The sequence below is a fragment of the Malus domestica genome, chromosome 06, assembly GCF_042453785.1.
Source record: "Malus domestica chromosome 06, GDT2T_hap1".
Classification (NCBI taxonomy): Eukaryota; Viridiplantae; Streptophyta; class Magnoliopsida; order Rosales; family Rosaceae; genus Malus; species Malus domestica.
Window position 1 is genome coordinate 30,182,945 of NC_091666.1, and position 16,521 is coordinate 30,199,465.

General features: G+C 37.6%; 1 protein-coding gene across 2 annotated transcripts in view; it reads left to right on the forward strand.

The window, feature by feature from the left end:
• Positions 1-3,989: 3,989 nt before the first annotated feature.
• Positions 3,990-16,521, forward strand: part of LOC103428334 (serine/threonine-protein kinase ATM) — a 40,386-nt gene continuing 27,854 nt past the window's right edge. Inside the window, exons 1-23 of one of the 2 annotated variants that reach the window (XM_070824124.1) lie at positions 3,990-4,325; positions 4,790-4,898; positions 4,976-5,122; positions 5,243-5,410; positions 5,537-5,717; positions 5,828-5,984; positions 6,096-6,235; positions 6,373-6,460; positions 6,917-7,020; positions 7,215-7,313; positions 8,155-8,211; positions 8,481-8,562; positions 9,117-9,191; positions 9,469-9,510; positions 9,636-9,706; positions 9,878-9,926; positions 10,478-10,549; positions 10,699-10,845; positions 10,947-11,036; positions 11,117-11,304; positions 11,898-12,474; positions 12,563-12,634; positions 12,758-12,922. In XM_070824124.1, coding sequence (XP_070680225.1) covers positions 4,257-4,325; positions 4,790-4,898; positions 4,976-5,122; positions 5,243-5,410; positions 5,537-5,717; positions 5,828-5,984; positions 6,096-6,235; positions 6,373-6,460; positions 6,917-7,020; positions 7,215-7,313; positions 8,155-8,211; positions 8,481-8,562; positions 9,117-9,191; positions 9,469-9,510; positions 9,636-9,706; positions 9,878-9,926; positions 10,478-10,549; positions 10,699-10,845; positions 10,947-11,036; positions 11,117-11,304; positions 11,898-12,474; positions 12,563-12,634; positions 12,758-12,922 — 2,949 coding nt within the window. In that variant the 5' untranslated portion in view covers positions 3,990-4,256. The remainder of the gene's footprint in view (positions 4,326-4,789; positions 4,899-4,975; positions 5,123-5,242; positions 5,411-5,536; positions 5,718-5,827; positions 5,985-6,095; positions 6,236-6,372; positions 6,461-6,916; positions 7,021-7,214; positions 7,314-8,154; positions 8,212-8,480; positions 8,563-9,116; positions 9,192-9,468; positions 9,511-9,635; positions 9,707-9,877; positions 9,927-10,477; positions 10,550-10,698; positions 10,846-10,946; positions 11,037-11,116; positions 11,305-11,897; positions 12,475-12,562; positions 12,635-12,757; positions 12,923-16,521) is intronic. The other variant, XM_070824125.1, reaches the window with a different exon arrangement.

The following is a 16,521-nucleotide window of genomic DNA, read 5'->3' on the forward strand; positions in this document are numbered from 1 at the left end:
CGGCGTGCTGCATATTTATAGCAAACAAGTCACAAAAATTCTCTTCTTATAAAAAAAAACTCCACCTAATAATTGACCAATCTACTGGGTCGGTGGACAGGATCTTCAGCCCCTGTACTGTACGGTTATCTTTTTTTAGTTTTATCCTTCCATCGACTCATCTTTAAATGTAGTATTAGTTGTCTCTACTTCCATACGGCTGCCAACGCGGAGAGATTATTTTTTGTCACCAAGTTTTTACGTAGCAAAATATTATTAGACTGGTGGTTCACTTTTAAACAAATATTTATGAGTTGCAAAAGAGTTTTTACTCATAACTAGGGTGAAATGGGTGTTAATCAAATATGCGCATTGAAATACAAGGTCGTTTCAATGAGAGCAATCAAACATTGTACCCGATCCAATTGTCAAATACAAGATTCTTTCATCCATGAGAAAATATAGTGAGTTCGATATCCAGTTGTCCATTCCATTTCTTAACCTTACTTCGTTATGATTGAGTTATTATTGTTATAAAAATAGCCTATTGTTTTGTTTGTGAGAAAAGAAAATAACCTAGCCTACTTGCTATTCTTTCTTGTTCTCTAGACTCTAGTTATATGACAGAATGATTGTTGTCTCTACTATTTTTCCTACGAAGTCATATCAATTGGGTCCCAATCGTGTCTATTGAACCCGACCAAGTGTCCCCGTAGCTTAATAAGCTACACCCTCTTTGCCTCATCCCTCTTTTGGATATTTTTGTCCTATTGTTGTTTATGGCTTGTGTTATGTGTGATTGTACGAATTAATTGTTAGTTATTTGAGAATCATATGATAATTAAACAACATTTTGAGGGATGCCATTAAATTTGTATTAGTCAAGAAAATAGGCTTAACAATGGCTAAGTGGCTAACTTATTTAGTGGACTACATAATATTTATACATGGGATGGATATGTGTCATCATTTTGTTTACACAACTTTTGATACACGTTTTTGGTGGGGTCTACGCTGTAATGTATTTCAACGATCCGAACCATCTATCTTTTAGGTATTTTCTAAAAAAAATTATGTCTATAAAAATCACCCAGATATAAAATCATATGACTGTTGGATTAAATGTTTAGGGTTTCTTTGTAGAACCGTATTAATCAATTTTCTTTACTACAAATGAATGTCTTAATGACTTTGGATTTGTCTAATTTTTTGCAAGGATGATCCATGAATGATGTTTTGAAAGATAGACAGTTCAGATATTTGAAATATATTACGGAGTAAGTCCTACAAAAACATGTGTGAAAAATTGTATAAAAAAAGTTGAGGTAAATTACATAGTAGCCCTCAGGTTTGAGGTCTATTACAATCCCATACAACAACTTTAAAACATTTCACTTTCATACATCCAGTACCATTTTGTTTCAAAATAACATCTCCGTTATATTTTCCATCCATTAGTCTGTTAAATGCTAACGTGGCTACCATATTTGTGCTGATGTGGCTGTCACATGGAAAAAAATAATTTTTTATTTAAAAAAAACCTAAATCTTCTAAATATTAAAATTAAAAAAAAAACTAGAAAATCCCGAAACCAAGATCCCTTCCTCCCCCCACCCCTCTTTCTGCAACTCCCAAAATCCTCTCTTCTCCCCGCAACCCCCAAACCCATATCCCCATCTTCATCTTCTTCCCTGCAACCCAGAAATGATAACCCCCCCACCCCACCCCACCCCACCCGACCCGCGTCCCCCACCCCAAAACTAGAAACCCAGAACACCCCCTCCCCCCCCCCCCCCACCCGTGACCCTCCCTGTGCACCCCCCCAACCCGCGGCCCTCATTCCCTCCGCACCCACCCTCTTTCCTTCTCTACACACCCCCCATTCCACGAACCCGGTGATGGCGAGATAGGATCTGGGTTTTTTTTTTTTTTTTTTTTTTTTCTAGGTTGCAAGTAGGGGGTTGGGGAAGAAGATGAAGATGGGGGGAAAAGACGAACCGAAGTGGGCTTTTTTTTTTTTTTCTTCTTTTCTTTCTGGGTTTCAGGGAAGAAGATGAAGATGGGGGATATGGGTTTGGGGATTGCGGGGAGAAGCGATGAGGATGAGGGAAGGTTTCAGTTTTTTTATTTTTTTTATTTTAATATTTAGAATATTTAGGTTTTAAAAAAATTATTATTTTTGCCACATGGCAGCCACATCAGCACAAATGTGGCAGCCATGTCAACATTTAACATACTAATGGATGGGAAATATAGGTGTTATTTTGAAATAAAATGGTACTGGATGTATGAAAGTGAAATGTTTTAAAGTTGTTGTATGAGGTTGTAATAGACTTCAAACCTGGAGGGATACTATGTAATTTGCCCAAAAAGTTGTGCCACAGATCCTCCCCTCTATGTATATTATATACATGAGGATTACGTTCAGATCGTGTCTCCTAATCCAAATTCTAATTCACATCAAAACACATAAGATCTCATAATCTTATTTTATTATAAGTAGGTTTTGCAGCTATAAAGTTTACCTAATAATCTAAATTGGCCAGCAATTAACAATACTAAGAAACTTTATTAAACCTTGATTATTAATTGATTGATACCATGAAAAGCTATATCACCAAACATATTTGAATGATGGCATATATCAATGTGATTAAGTAATGACAACGTTCTTTGCCGCGGGCTCATGCCTTTGGTTTTAGGATCGGCGGCAATCTTCTTGACAATCATTCTTAGTCTCTTCCTGTTCTCACTTTATCTTTACTTTATTTTGGTGTAGAATTATTACCATAAAACATTGTAATCATCGTTTTTTGCCCCACACACAGTAAACACAAGGTTTTGGATCTCATTGATATGTGTAATCCTGTGTTTCCCGATGAGCTCAGGAAAGTACTTGAAGTCTAGTCATTGCTTTGCCATTCGTGATGCTTTATTGTGATATTTTTAGATCTAGTTCGTAGGGACCCTTTTGAGGCTTAGATATGTATTTTTAATATCATTTTTTCAATGAATGAAATATCGTACTCTTATTCTTCTTCTTAAAAACAAAGTATTGAGAATGTAAATAAAACTTCTTTTCGAGTCCCATTTTAGTCTCAAACTCCTACATTTAGTTATGACCAACACGCCCGTAGCCTATTCTTCTATATGACAAATTTGTGTGCAATCATGTGTTTATCTAATTACAAACTGTACGTGAAGAAATTGAAATCTTTATCCCGTAGACTATTATTTCTCACGACTCTCATGAATCCCAGCGAACAAATTTATAGGATATTTGGGTTGGACTTGTATTCTACTTTTGGAAAGTGAAGGGCATGATGAAGGAAGAGAAATAGGAAAGAGCTAACTGATTTACGAAATGCTTCCCTTGGGCCTTTTGACATCTACGATCCACTCACCCCAGGCCCAAGGCGATTCCCTGAGTCTCATGATGGACCAATTTCGAATCAAAGGCCCAACAACAAAGGAACTTAACGAAGCCCACAAAGTTCTCCAAATATAAAAAGCAATTGAGATTTCAAAATTCCTGGGGAAAGTGGTTGGACTGGGCCGATCTACTTCTAGAAGGACGGTCCGGATTCCGGCTACTTCAGCGATATTCGTATTATTACTTTTCACTCTTGACGTACTGTGTTGTAAAGAGGTTATAAACATACATCTATTTATAGAATCCTTCATCTAACACATCCGTACATGCGTGGAGAAAAACTTACCATGCTAGGACTTTTATTTAAGACTTCTAAAGATTGTCACTAAAAGTCTAACTTGGTTTACTACCTTACATAACATTCATTCCCGCTAAGTTAACATTTTTCCAGGATTTGGATTCCATCCTGATCTGAATTGTGGAGATTATAAAAATTCTCACATCTTAATCATTCATCGTATATGGTGTAGTTATAAATCATTTGATTTTTTTATTTAAAATTAAATACAAATAATACTTAATAAAAACTGACCACACGATACGATAAACTGTTATGATTTGAGAATCACAAGATTCCATCCACTTTCCCATTTCTTCCTGGATCCTGTCCGCCTGCCTGGCCGTATTAACCAAAAAATCAGCAAGTATAAACCTTTGCTGTCTTAAACCCTTTACCAAACAAAACCCCCTCCCCTCTCGTCAACACTCCCACTCTCCCCACCTTCCGTCTTCCCGCCATCTTCTCCGGCCCAAACCACCCAATTTCCGCCAGGAAACGAAACCCTAGCTCCACTCTCTCACGCTCAGACCGCCGGGTTCGTCATCGGAGCTCCGGCGGCCTCCGATGGTGACTTCCAGAGACGTCCAGGAGATCGTCTCCAAGCTCTCCTCCGATAAAGCCAAGACTCGAGAAGTATCTATCTATCTTCGACTCTACTCTCTCTCTTACCATTTTGGTCGTTACCGTCTTTTTGGTCGCTGGGAAAAAGCAGTCATACGAAAAGAAAATGAAATTGATAAAATGGGTAGTAATTACTTTCAGGAATCTGAAGAACTGCATAACTGAAAAGCCAAGAGGATCATCTGTTCTGATTAGTTATGATGATTCCATTTGTAGAAACGTATTTTAAGTTTAGAAAGTTGAACAGAAGCTTAATGTCCACTTAATTTCCCGAAATTTAACATAAAATCCGAGTTCAATGGGGTCGAAAAGTTGTTTGAGCTTCGAATGAGCGAAAGTTTTCTGAAATTCTGTGTTAAATGGTGATTCTGAACTGCAGAGTTGTCTATGCTATTGTATTTTTGGTGCCAAACACAGTATTTATTTTTCCGTTTTGAGGAAATTGTTGTATGATTAATGTTTTGGTGTATATGCAGGAAGGGATAAAGTTTTTGAATACATGGTTAGAAGGAGAAAGATCGATTGGTTTCTGTAAATATCTTGGAAAGAAGACTGCAGAGCTTAAACCAGATGAAATTCCTCACTGTAATGCAATGTTTATAGTAATACATATATAATATTTTTACGAAAAGTGAAGTGAACTGCTTGTATTTTTTCTGCAGCTGAGACCTGGCCTTTCTTTACTAATTTGCTGATTCAGTGTGCTTCATTGGAGATATCCTCCTCAAGCAAGCGGCGATTGCCCAAGTTGATATGTGCAAAGAGTCTAAGGATAGTTGTGCAACACGCAGAGGATGATAAGTTTTCAGGTATTAAAAGCAGTCAATGGATTAAGCTTTGAAGACGTTTAAGTAGCCACCTAATTAAGCATTCTACATCTAATTATGCTTATGCTTGTTTTCATCATCATGTTTTCATCATCATTTCAGGCAAGCGGTTGCCTTTGTTAGCTGTGGTTAAAAATCTTTTTAATCATATATGTGAGGTCTTACATAATGATAATGTCCCAAGCTTTCAATTGGAATATGGGATTATTCTCCGGCATCTATTAACTGTCAGAGACTATCGATTTCAGATGAAGAGGCGCACCTATTGCAGTGAGTCAATGATTTCAACAAATAACCTCTAGCTAATATCTATTCTTGATTGTTAGTTACAACTTACATTTACACTGTCGTTATTTAACTTGTCTTAATTATCTTACTCTGCTCTGCATTGATAAGGCCTAATACAGAAGTACATGGATAAGATAGACGAAAGCTTGAGCCAATATAATACCAAGGAGGAGGTCTTTCGCTGCATTCTTACTCTCCATTCACTTTTGGAGAATCCCCCTGGAGATTTCCTACCAAATCTTAGGGAAGAGATTGTTGAGTGGTTTGTCAGAATTTTTTCTCACATTAGGTAACCAAAACCCCCCCCCCCCGCCCCAACCCCCGCCGGCTGATTTGGCATTTCCTTTTCTATATTCATGATGGAGTACATGACGTTTTCTCATCTTGCATCTTGCCCAGGGATGAAGGAAAGATTTCACGCAAACTTATGGACTGCATTAATACATTTTTGTTGAAAGATGGTCCAAATTTGGGTTCTGAGTCCTTGGAGATCCATAATGCTGTGCAGCAATTTGTGTTCCGGTGTTGGCTGACAACCCATGATCGAGCCCTTAAGGTTTCTTAATAGTGCATTTCAAAGCAATTTTGGCAGTTTACATATATTTTTGAGTATCCTGAATTCCTAATTGTGCTTGCACTTGTACTTATATATATTTATATATTGCAGGATGCACTTATTTTTTATGCAAGGTTACAGCTGAATATGACTAGAGGTGCTGCTGATGGTAGTTTTTTGGTACATCAACTTCTTGACATAGTTTACAAGGAGCTGGATCAAAGCTACGTATCCAATACTAATGTGCCTAGGTGGACTTTCTATTTTTCCTTCTCAATCATTTCTGTTTTCAGTTTTAAAATTGACTTGTTATTCTTATGGTATTCCTAGGAGAAGTTTACAATTGTGACTTTAATAGATGTTCATTTAAAACCTTCTGCATTTGCAGGGCTGATGGAGCTAAAGATGACAAGTTTGGAATTTTAAGTAGCTCACATTGTGGTTTGGTTGAGCTTGCAGCTGCTGTACTTTATCGGGTATCTACTCCAGACATTCAGTATGCTGTACTTGCATCTCATTGTGGAACTTGCATAAATTTCAACATCATCACTACGGTTTAATTTTCTTGACATTGACTTGGATTTTTTTTGGGTGGTTTGCTAAGGCAATATACCAATTCTGTCATATATGATGAACAGTTTTGGCTCCAGTAGTTTAAGGTGGAGTGGGGTTGGAGTAGGTCTTAAATCCAACTCTTGGTTTAGATGGAGTGGGGTTGGAGTAGGTTAAATCTAAGTCTTGGTTTTGTTTGTTTATTTTTAAACACTCTGGATAAGTAAACAATTTGTTAGTGTTTTTTTCCTTTGCTTTCTTGAGACTGACGATCTGGTAGATGGCTAATTCCTTTCTTTCATCTCATTTTTTATTCATTTCCATAAAGTTCTTGTTTCCTATCAAAAACAGAAAAATAATTTTGTGTTTTCACTCTTCAGGCTTGTCATAACATGACTAAAGCACCGTCAACTGAAAAGCGGGTCAAGAGAGAGCATGCTGCTGCACAATTGAGAGAGGCTCTCATGAAAGGAAAATGGTTATGGTAAGTTTAAGTTGACTGATTATGTTTAATTTCCTTGTGTGGTATCTTGTGCACAGCTCTATCTGTTGATATTGGACTTACTTTAGCATGAAACAACTTTCTATAATCTAATGTGAAACAAGTATAAAAATGGATGATAAATTATTGGTCAATGTGGCACTGATGCTTTTGACATGCTGGTTTGATGAATCCAGGAATGCTTCATTTTGTTGTCTGATTCGTAAGTACCACACACACATTAGTAAGGATCTTTTCATGTACTGGTTCGAGGGCATATGTGCAAGCTTTCAAAGGTACTTTGTGGCATGTGATAGTTATAATTGTCTCATTTTTTAGCTTTGATCAAACTATCATTTATTCTCATGTCTCTCTCTATGCTTCTTTTAATATAATTGCTCTGCAAGAACAAGTGCTGATACTTTGACATGAGTACTAGGATATTACTTGAGTTTTATTCAGTCTGAACTCTGAACCTTGAATGCTTCTCTTTAATTGTTGTATATTATTTTGGAGTTGTATACTTGGTGTTGTTCTGAGTCTTGTATAGATCATGTGCCATATTTTGTTTCCTGATATGTACGTATGTAACTATATATATATATATATTATATACATTAGAAAAATAAAAGAAGAGATAAACTCCTTGAAATTTGTGGTTCTGTTGGATGAACGCCCCACCTTGTTTTCCTTAAAAAAAAACAGATATAGGTAAGTTTTTTTTGAGAAGAAACAAATTTATTAAAGAATAGAGAAATACACAGAAGTGGATAAGAAGTCCACCAACAAAATAGAAAGGAAGATCCCAATAGGATTTGGCTACAGCAACCAATTCTAGACCTAGCTCACTTAACTGCTGCTAACAAATCCCACAGTATTTGAGATAGAGAGCAATTATTAAACTCTTTAGTGACCGAAGCCCAAAAAGATGCCCAATATTTTACTCTTCCCCCAAAGTACTGATATAGGTAAGTTGTAATATAAGATGAGTATCTATGCATGCTTGTGTAGGGAATTTCTTCTGGACAGTTAGTCAACTCAAGTGTAAAATATTGCAAATCTGTTCCATACTATATAAACTGGTGATGTTTTTAATTTGTTCTCATTCTTGTGCTGATGAAATGGAATATATTGCAGAATTTTGAATGATGCAAACATGGTACATTCTTATGATGGTCTGCTATGGACACTGAGGTATGCTGCACTAATTTACCATAAACACACTTACTTTTTATGTAAATCTTGTTAAGTGTGTAGCCAGGTTGTGTATAACCATGTGACATTGGTGGTCCGTTTCAATATTGCTTTGCCATATATGGTTCTCCACTAAGTTTTGTATTCGTATATCTGCACAAACATCCACTGGTTATTAATATATGGTTGACACCTGTAGATTCTCCCTCTACCTCTCTAATCCCCTGCTTCTTATGAGCTTATATTTATATATTTACATGCATCTAAAGGAGCTTGCAGGAACTTTCTTCTGTGCTGTTGCTTCCAGATTCAAAGTTGAAGAAACTGTCAAGCTCGTCTCCCTTGAATGAGGTGCTTGTCTGTTTTTGTTTTGTTTTTTTGTTTGTTTGTTGTTTTTTTGTTTCTTTTGTTGTAATTCTTTTGACGACTTTGCTTCTTTTTTATGTTGTCCCTTTCTAGATGTAAGCCTATTACATTCAAGGGGTTCAACTGAAGGATTGTTTTTAGACTATTTGTAGGTAAACTACAGTTAAACAACCCTGGGTTTGTACTATACAAGGGCTAAGTTATTTTTTTGGGGCAAAAAGGACTAAGTTGTTTAGTGCTGTCTTTGGGGATTGCAAATATCAGTGATGTACGGAATAGGTTTGAGAAAAAAAAAAGTACCAAATAGGTTCTTATTTGGAGACTTCATCTATCAAATTATTTTTCCTAGGGGCCACTTTATGTAAGACGATCGTTAAAGAAGTACCTCAAACATTTTCAACTTCAGGGGGTGTCTTTTCTTTGCATTTACTTTGCGGGATCGAGAGAATCAACTATATTCTTTTTGTATTGCTATCTTTAAAACTATTTCTTTAAATTGGTATTTGTGTTGACTGGGTTGCTGGACAATATTTTTGCAGTTTGATTGTGGTTGGCAAGTAGTGTGGAGTTGCCTGATGCAGGGGTTGCCATTGTTTAGTAATGTAGCTGCAGTTGTAAGTTTCAGTTCTCTCTGTTTGATAGGAAACACAATGTTTTTTATTGAAAAAGAAAGCAAGATGTGCATCAGTGTAGGCTCTGCACACATTAATACAAACAGAGCCTAAGTTTTAATGGACAGAAGTAAATGGAACAAGAGATGTATAATATCTTTTAGAATTTGTGAATTAATATGTTCAAAGTTCTCAAGTGCATCATATCAAGTTACTGTTTGGAGCTTCTGAACTATTCTCAAAATATTGTTTTGTTTTCATTTTGGGTGCCCTTGCACAGGTAGATGCTGCCCTGGTGCTCCTTGGAAACTTAATTTCAAATGTGAGTGTGAGAATGTGTCTTGTTTAGACTGGTTTCTACTATTTTCAATTGTTGATGCGGTTAGTTATTGCACTTCTGAATATTTTATTCTAGATTTTTTTAATTCACGCTTTCTTGTTTTCCAGGATCTTGTGCATAAATGTGTAGTACCTCAGGAGGTTTGGGACCTTAGGTTATTCAAACAAATGCCATCAGTGTACGTAATGCATTGCCTGTCAATCAATTATTATGTTTAATTCTACAATTACTCTGTACTATTTTCTTTAGCCCACTATTTGGTAATCCTTAATTAATCTAATTAACATTCCTGATAGAATTTTTAGATTACTTTGTTGGTGTTTAATTCTATGATTATGATTTCCTTCAGGTCTGTCTTGTACTTTATTTCATGTTACTTCTCGAGGAAAGGTACTCAAGTAAGTGCGTGATTTGTAACCTTTAGATTTTATCTTTTGTGTCATCCCGTTTTTTCTTCAGCTCTTAATAATTCTTTTATTGTCACTGCCTCCTTGTTTGTCTACTTATATATCCATTATTTTTCATTTTTGCCCCTACTTTTGTAAAATGTGAAACTGTGTTATTTTATTTAGAAAATGCATGTGATACTGTCTTCCTCAGATAAGTGAACATCTGTACAAGATAGACAAAGTAGATTCTACCATATTTATTCAATGCAATGGTCTACTTGAGGATCACTGAATATTAAGTCTTGACATGGCTTACGTTTGTTTGAATTATTGTAGCTCAACGTATGTTAGATTAATGTAATTCTTTTTGATGAAGAGAGTTCTGAACTTCTGAGTGACACTTATACATGTGCATGTGCATTCACAGACAGACAGACAATCCTATACATATACATGTCCATGTGCTGATAACTAGGTTTATATCTTCTTATAAAGCTTAAATTAGGGACCGGGCCCAAATTGTGAAATATGTTATATCTACTATCTTCATGTTTGTGCAGGGTGATGTTCGTGACATTTTACATCTGAGAAAAAACCTCCTGAGAGAACTTCTGGGTCAACTTCAGTTGATGGTCTGTTTACTTTAACTTCAAATACAATATGTTGTATCTATCTAATAGATATTCAATTATTCTTATATTGGACTTCCCTTATTGGAACTTGTTACACTTTGTTATTGGAAGTCATTTTTGGTTAGTTATAACTGGTCCTTCTTGTGCAGGAGTCTTCCATGCTTAATGAGCACTTGGTGGTATTGTTACCTGCAGCTGTTTATGCTCTCTGTGCCGGTTGCACTCCTTTTGATCAATGGTGTAGAGGACTTCCTTTATCTTACTCTTTTGTCGATATTACTGAGGCTGTTGATAAGGTGTGCAATAATTCACCTTGGTTTCCATTTGGCTTATAAACTTCAATGGTGCTATTTGGTGTCCATTCGAACTGAACTAGATTTTCAATTCCAAATTGTAGCCAGAAGATCCTGAGCACGATTGTCTGCATGGGCTGTTTGACTGCAATGTGGAAGTTCTCGCTAGTATCAATCCAGGTTCCAGCGTTGAGGTACTGGCATGTTAGTTTTATAGGCACCCATCTATTGGGATTAATTGATTATATTTTTAATACATTACGACCATATTCAGGTTCTTCCATCCCAAACCCATCCAAGTGTATGGCTTCCGCGACAATTAAGGGATCCACTGTTTTTTGAGATGGAAACCTTTATTCTTGAATCTCTAGTAGAGAAGGAGATGGGAAGGAGGCCTCTATCTGATGTGTTCTTTATATGTACGCTATTGTCAAACTTCATCTATGGTTCAATATTGACAAGGTTTGTCTCATCTTCTTGTCTACATTTGTATTCGATAATATCATGTTGGTTACCACTTATTGGTTTTGTCTAGTAAGACAAAATATCTTCTTACTACTGAGCTGCTGTTTTGGTATGCACTTCTCTTGCTAAGTAAAATACTTGATCATTCACTACTCACTAATTAGGCTTTGTGATTCGGTGCTCTTGACATGCATATGTTCTTAAGAACTATAAATATTGTGACTCTTTCTCAACAGCCATTCATCCTAGAACTTTAATGGTTGTCTTTATGAGTTTTTCCTTCATCATAGATACTTCTATGAAATCTGTCTTTTGAGTCATTGTTGCACTTGTGGGCAACATCGTGTATTACCTCTCGAGTTGTAGACGTGTCATATTAAACAGTATGCACGATACACCGTGTGTCTACATGCTGATGTTCTGGTTGTGTCTTTTATGCCATGCTGTAAAATTTTGCAGTTGAACTATATTACATTGTGGTTGAAGTTGTACATTTTTCGAACATCGACATCTGACCTTTTCCTTTATATTGTTGGGTATCTTGTTTCTTTACACGCTCTGAGTTGTTTATACCATACATGTTATTCCAGGCAAAGAGAGGAAGCATCATTATTCCTTTCAAAATTGGGCCAATACCTGTTAGAATGGCTGGATTGTGCAGTTAAGGCCACCCAAGGAAACCACAATGATATTCTGCCTCTTGCTTGCTTGGGCTCAGATCTTGTCTCTAATGGAACAAGCTCCATTGTTGCTTCCTTAAAGAGTTTTCTTTACTCCCCTATATTCATGAGGTGGAGAGATCAAAATCATGCGGATGTTGACCTTTATGGTGCTATCATGCAAATGATGGAGAGGCTTTTAAAATCATTGGCTAGTGTGTATGAAGAATACTCTAGCAGTGCAAGTAGTCATAAGTTTGATGTGACTCAGCAAGACTTCTCTTCTGATAGAAGTAAAATTAGGATCATGGACATGGAGTTGGATGTGAATGATGATTCCAAAGATGTGGATGTATTAACTATTGGTGATAAAATTGGTGGTGGTGTATCCTCTTCCATAGAGAAATGGAAGCTGGGCATGATTTTGCTTATTTCAAATTTTTTCTCAGTTTCACACGTTACTTGGGATGTCCTATATGATCTCTTGTCAAAAGAAACTGATCAAATGGTATGTTTCCCCGTACGTTTGATACCTGAATTCCACGCATGCAATAATCACATCCCTTTTGATTTTTACATTTGTCATTTCAACTCAGGTTCGTGAAAATATTCTGCTCTTTCTTTGTCAACATCCATACTGGTCATCTCATGAAAATCTTACAGACATGGTAATTTACAACTCATCTTAATTTTAGTTAAAGATTTAAGAGATGTTAAGTTAGTTAATAGTTGTGATTTGTTTCAAAATAATGTTTGATCAGTCATATGTTTAAGCTTTGCCTTGTTTGCAGATCAATTTAATGAATGAAATGGTTAAGATGCAAGCCAGACTTAAGCTTGATAGTGCTATGGTGTTATCTGCTATCCGTGGTTTGTTGGGCACCTTATCATCCTTGGACTCTATCAGGAAGGATAAATTTGTCATCGTCTCTTTGGGGCAAAGAGGATATGAGCAGGTACTTCCAAACTTTTCTTGTTCTATTTTGCAATAAATTTGATGGTTGACGGTTGTTTTGATATATGTTCCCTTTCTTTAATTTCTGGACATCTTGACCTCGTATGCACCAAACCTTTTCTTTTGATAAAGTTCTGTTTCTTGTATACTTACATATGTGCAATAGCGAAAAATAGTTAAGTTTTATGCACCTTTCTTTACATGAAAGGAGAAGTACTAACAATCTATAAGTTTCAAGCTCCAAGAAGAAAAGTAAATTACCTGATTTCTCGATAATAAAAATGCTATAGATTTAGAAGCATAATTGCGCAAGTGAGAAATAAAAAACCTTGATGAAACCTACACGTCGAATCCTTATGAAAATGAATCCAGAACAAAATCGCGCTAAAGCTAGGGCGTCACCCGTAAGTGGCGCGCTGTGTGGCCTGAGCACAGTGATAAGTGAGCAAGGGTCGCTGTATCTCCATCGGCACCCGGATGCAGTGTTAAATGAGCAAGGGGGCCATAGAAACTTCTTTTCGAACGACTCCACTCAAAGTTGTTTGGGAGCATATGCTCCTATCAACTTTACCCGGGACACACAAAAGAAGTACTTTGATCCTATTAGACGGGGGAGGGTGAAGAAGCTAGGACAGAAGGGTAGAGTTCAAGAGAGCAAAATGCGTTTAGGAACGTGGAATATAGGAACCTTAACGGGAAAATCTATGGAAGTAGTGGAAGTTATGGTGAGGAGAAGGATAAATATTATGTGCCTACAAGAAACTAAGTGGGTTGGTAGTAAGGCAAAGGATCTAGAAAACTCAGGGTTTAAACTTTGGTATTCGGGCACAAATAGAACGAGAAACGGTGTTGGCATCATCGTGGACAAGACCTTGGTACAAGATGTTGTAGATGTCAAGAGGGTAGGAGATAGAATCATGGCAATCAAGATTGTAATAGGACAAGAACTTATCAATGTGATTAGTGCGTACGCACCTCAAGTAGGGTTGGATACGAGTTCGAAGGAGAAATTTTGGGAAGATCTTGGAGACTTGGTGCAAGGAATTGCTCAGACGGAGAAGTTATTTATAGGAGGAGATTTAAATGGACACGTGGGCAGGGAGACAGGCAACTATGGAGGTTTTCATGGTGGCCATGGTTTTGGGGAGAGAAACGAGGATGGGGAAGCTATCTTGGATTTTGCAATGGCATATGATCTCTTCTTAGCCAACACCTTCTTTAAGAAGAGAGAAGAACATGTGATCACCTACAAGAGTGGGTCGTCAAAAACACAAATAGATTTTCTTCTAATGAGGAAAGGGGATCGTATAACTTGTAAGGATTGCAAAGTTATACCAGGAGAGAGCGTGGCTAATCAACATCGCTTGTTGGTGATGGATGTACATATCAAAAGAGTAAGACAAAAGAACAAGACTTGGAAGTGCCCAAGAACTAGATGGTGGAATCTAAAAGAGGAAAAACAAGCCATTTTCAAAGAGAAGGTAATCACCCAATGTGTGTGGGATAGAGAGGGGGAAGCTAGCCAAATGTGGGATTCCATGGCTAGTTGTATCCGAAAAGTAGCAAAAGAGGTATTAGGAGAGTCCAAGGGCTTTGCCCCACACCAAAAGGAATCTTGGTGGTGGAATGAGGAGGTACAAACAAAGGTGAAGGCTAAGAAGGAATGTTGTAAAGCCTTATACAAGGAGAGGACCGATGAAAATGGTGAAAGGTATAGAAAAGCGAAGCAAGAGGCGAAGAAAGCTGTCAGAGAAGCTAAGTTAGCGGCTTACGACGATATGTATAAACGACTAGATACCAAAGAAGGAGAGTTGGATATCTATAAACTAGCTAGAGCAAGGGAAAAGAAGACAAGGGACCTAAACCAAGTGAGGTGCATCAAGGATGAGGATGGAAAGGTTCTTGCTACAGAGAACGCGGTTAAAGACAGATGGAGAGGTTATTTTCATAATCTTTTCAATGAAGGACATGAAAGGAGTGCTTCTTTAGGGGAGTTGAGTAACTCAGAAGAGTGTAGAAACTACTCCTTTTATCGTCGAATCCGGAAGGAAGAAGTGGTTGTAGCTTTGAAGAAGATGAAGCATAGAAAAGCAATAGGCCCAGACGATATACCAATCGAAGTGTGGAAAGTTTTGGGAGAGACAGGTATAACATGGCTCACTGACCTTTTCAATAGGATTTTGAAAACGAAGAAGATGCCAAATGAGTGGCGAACGAGCACTTTGGTGCCTATCTACAAGAATAAGGGCGACGTACAAAATTGCATGAACTATAGGGGTATTAAGCTAATGAGTCATACAATGAAGCTCTGGGAGAGAGTCATTGAGCATAGATTGAGGCAAGAGACACGGGTTTCGGACAACCAATTCGGGTTCATGCCAGGGCGCTCAACCATGGAGGCAATCTATCTCTTACGAAGATTGATGGAAAGATATAGAGATGGGAAAAAGGATTTACACATGGTCTTTATAGATTTGGAAAAAGCGTATGATAGGGTCCCAAGAGACATTCTTTGGAGGATTTTAGAGAAGAAAGGAGTACGAGTAGCATATATCCAAGCTATAAAGGATATGTATGAAGGAGCAAAGACTGCCGTAAGAACTCATGAAGGACAAACCGAAAGCTTTCCCATAACTGTAGGATTACATCAAGGCTCATCCTTAAGTCCTTACCTTTTTGCGTTGGTAATGGATGAGTTAACAGGACATATTCAAGATGATATTCCTTGGTGTATGCTTTTTGCAGACGATATAGTGTTGATAGATGAAACTCAGGAAGGGGTAAATGCAAAGCTTAACCTTTGGAGAGAAGTGTTGGAATCTAAAGGTCTGCGCCTAAGCCGATCAAAGACAGAATATATGGAGTGCAAGTTCAGTGCAAATGGAGGCCAAAACGAGTTAGGGGTGAGGATCGGAGATCAAGAAATACCAAAGAGCGACCGTTTTCGTTACCTAGGATCTATCTTGCAAAAGAACGGAGAATTAGATGGAGATCTCAACCATAGAATACAAGCTGGATGGATGAAGTGGAAGAGTGCATCCGGCGTGTTGTGTGACCGCCGTATGCCACTGAAGCTCAAGGGAAAATTTTATAGGACGGCAATAAGGCCGGCGATGCTGTATGGCACAGAATGTTGGGCGGTGAAACATCAACACGTACACAAAATGGGTGTAGCAGAGATGAGGATGCTTCGTTGGATGTGTGGGCACACGAGAAAGGATAAGATTAGGAATGAGGATATCCGGGGTAAAGTAGGAGTAGCCGAAATTGAAGGAAAGATGAGAGAAAATCGGTTACGGTGGTTTGGACATGTGCAAAGAAGGCCTACTGATGCTCCGATTAGAAGATGCGACTATGGGACAGAGGTTCAGGGCCGAAGGGGTAGAGGAAGACCTAGGAAAACTTTGGAAGAGACTCTAAGAAAAGACTTAGAGTACTTGGATCTAACGAAGGACATGACACAGGATCGAGCACAATGGCGTTCTAAGATTCATATAGCCGATCCCACTCAGTGACTTGGATTTTCCAAGTCTCCAACCAAGAAGTTTTCCTCACTCGGGAAATTAAGGGAACACTACCCCAACCTACATGCTCCACTCA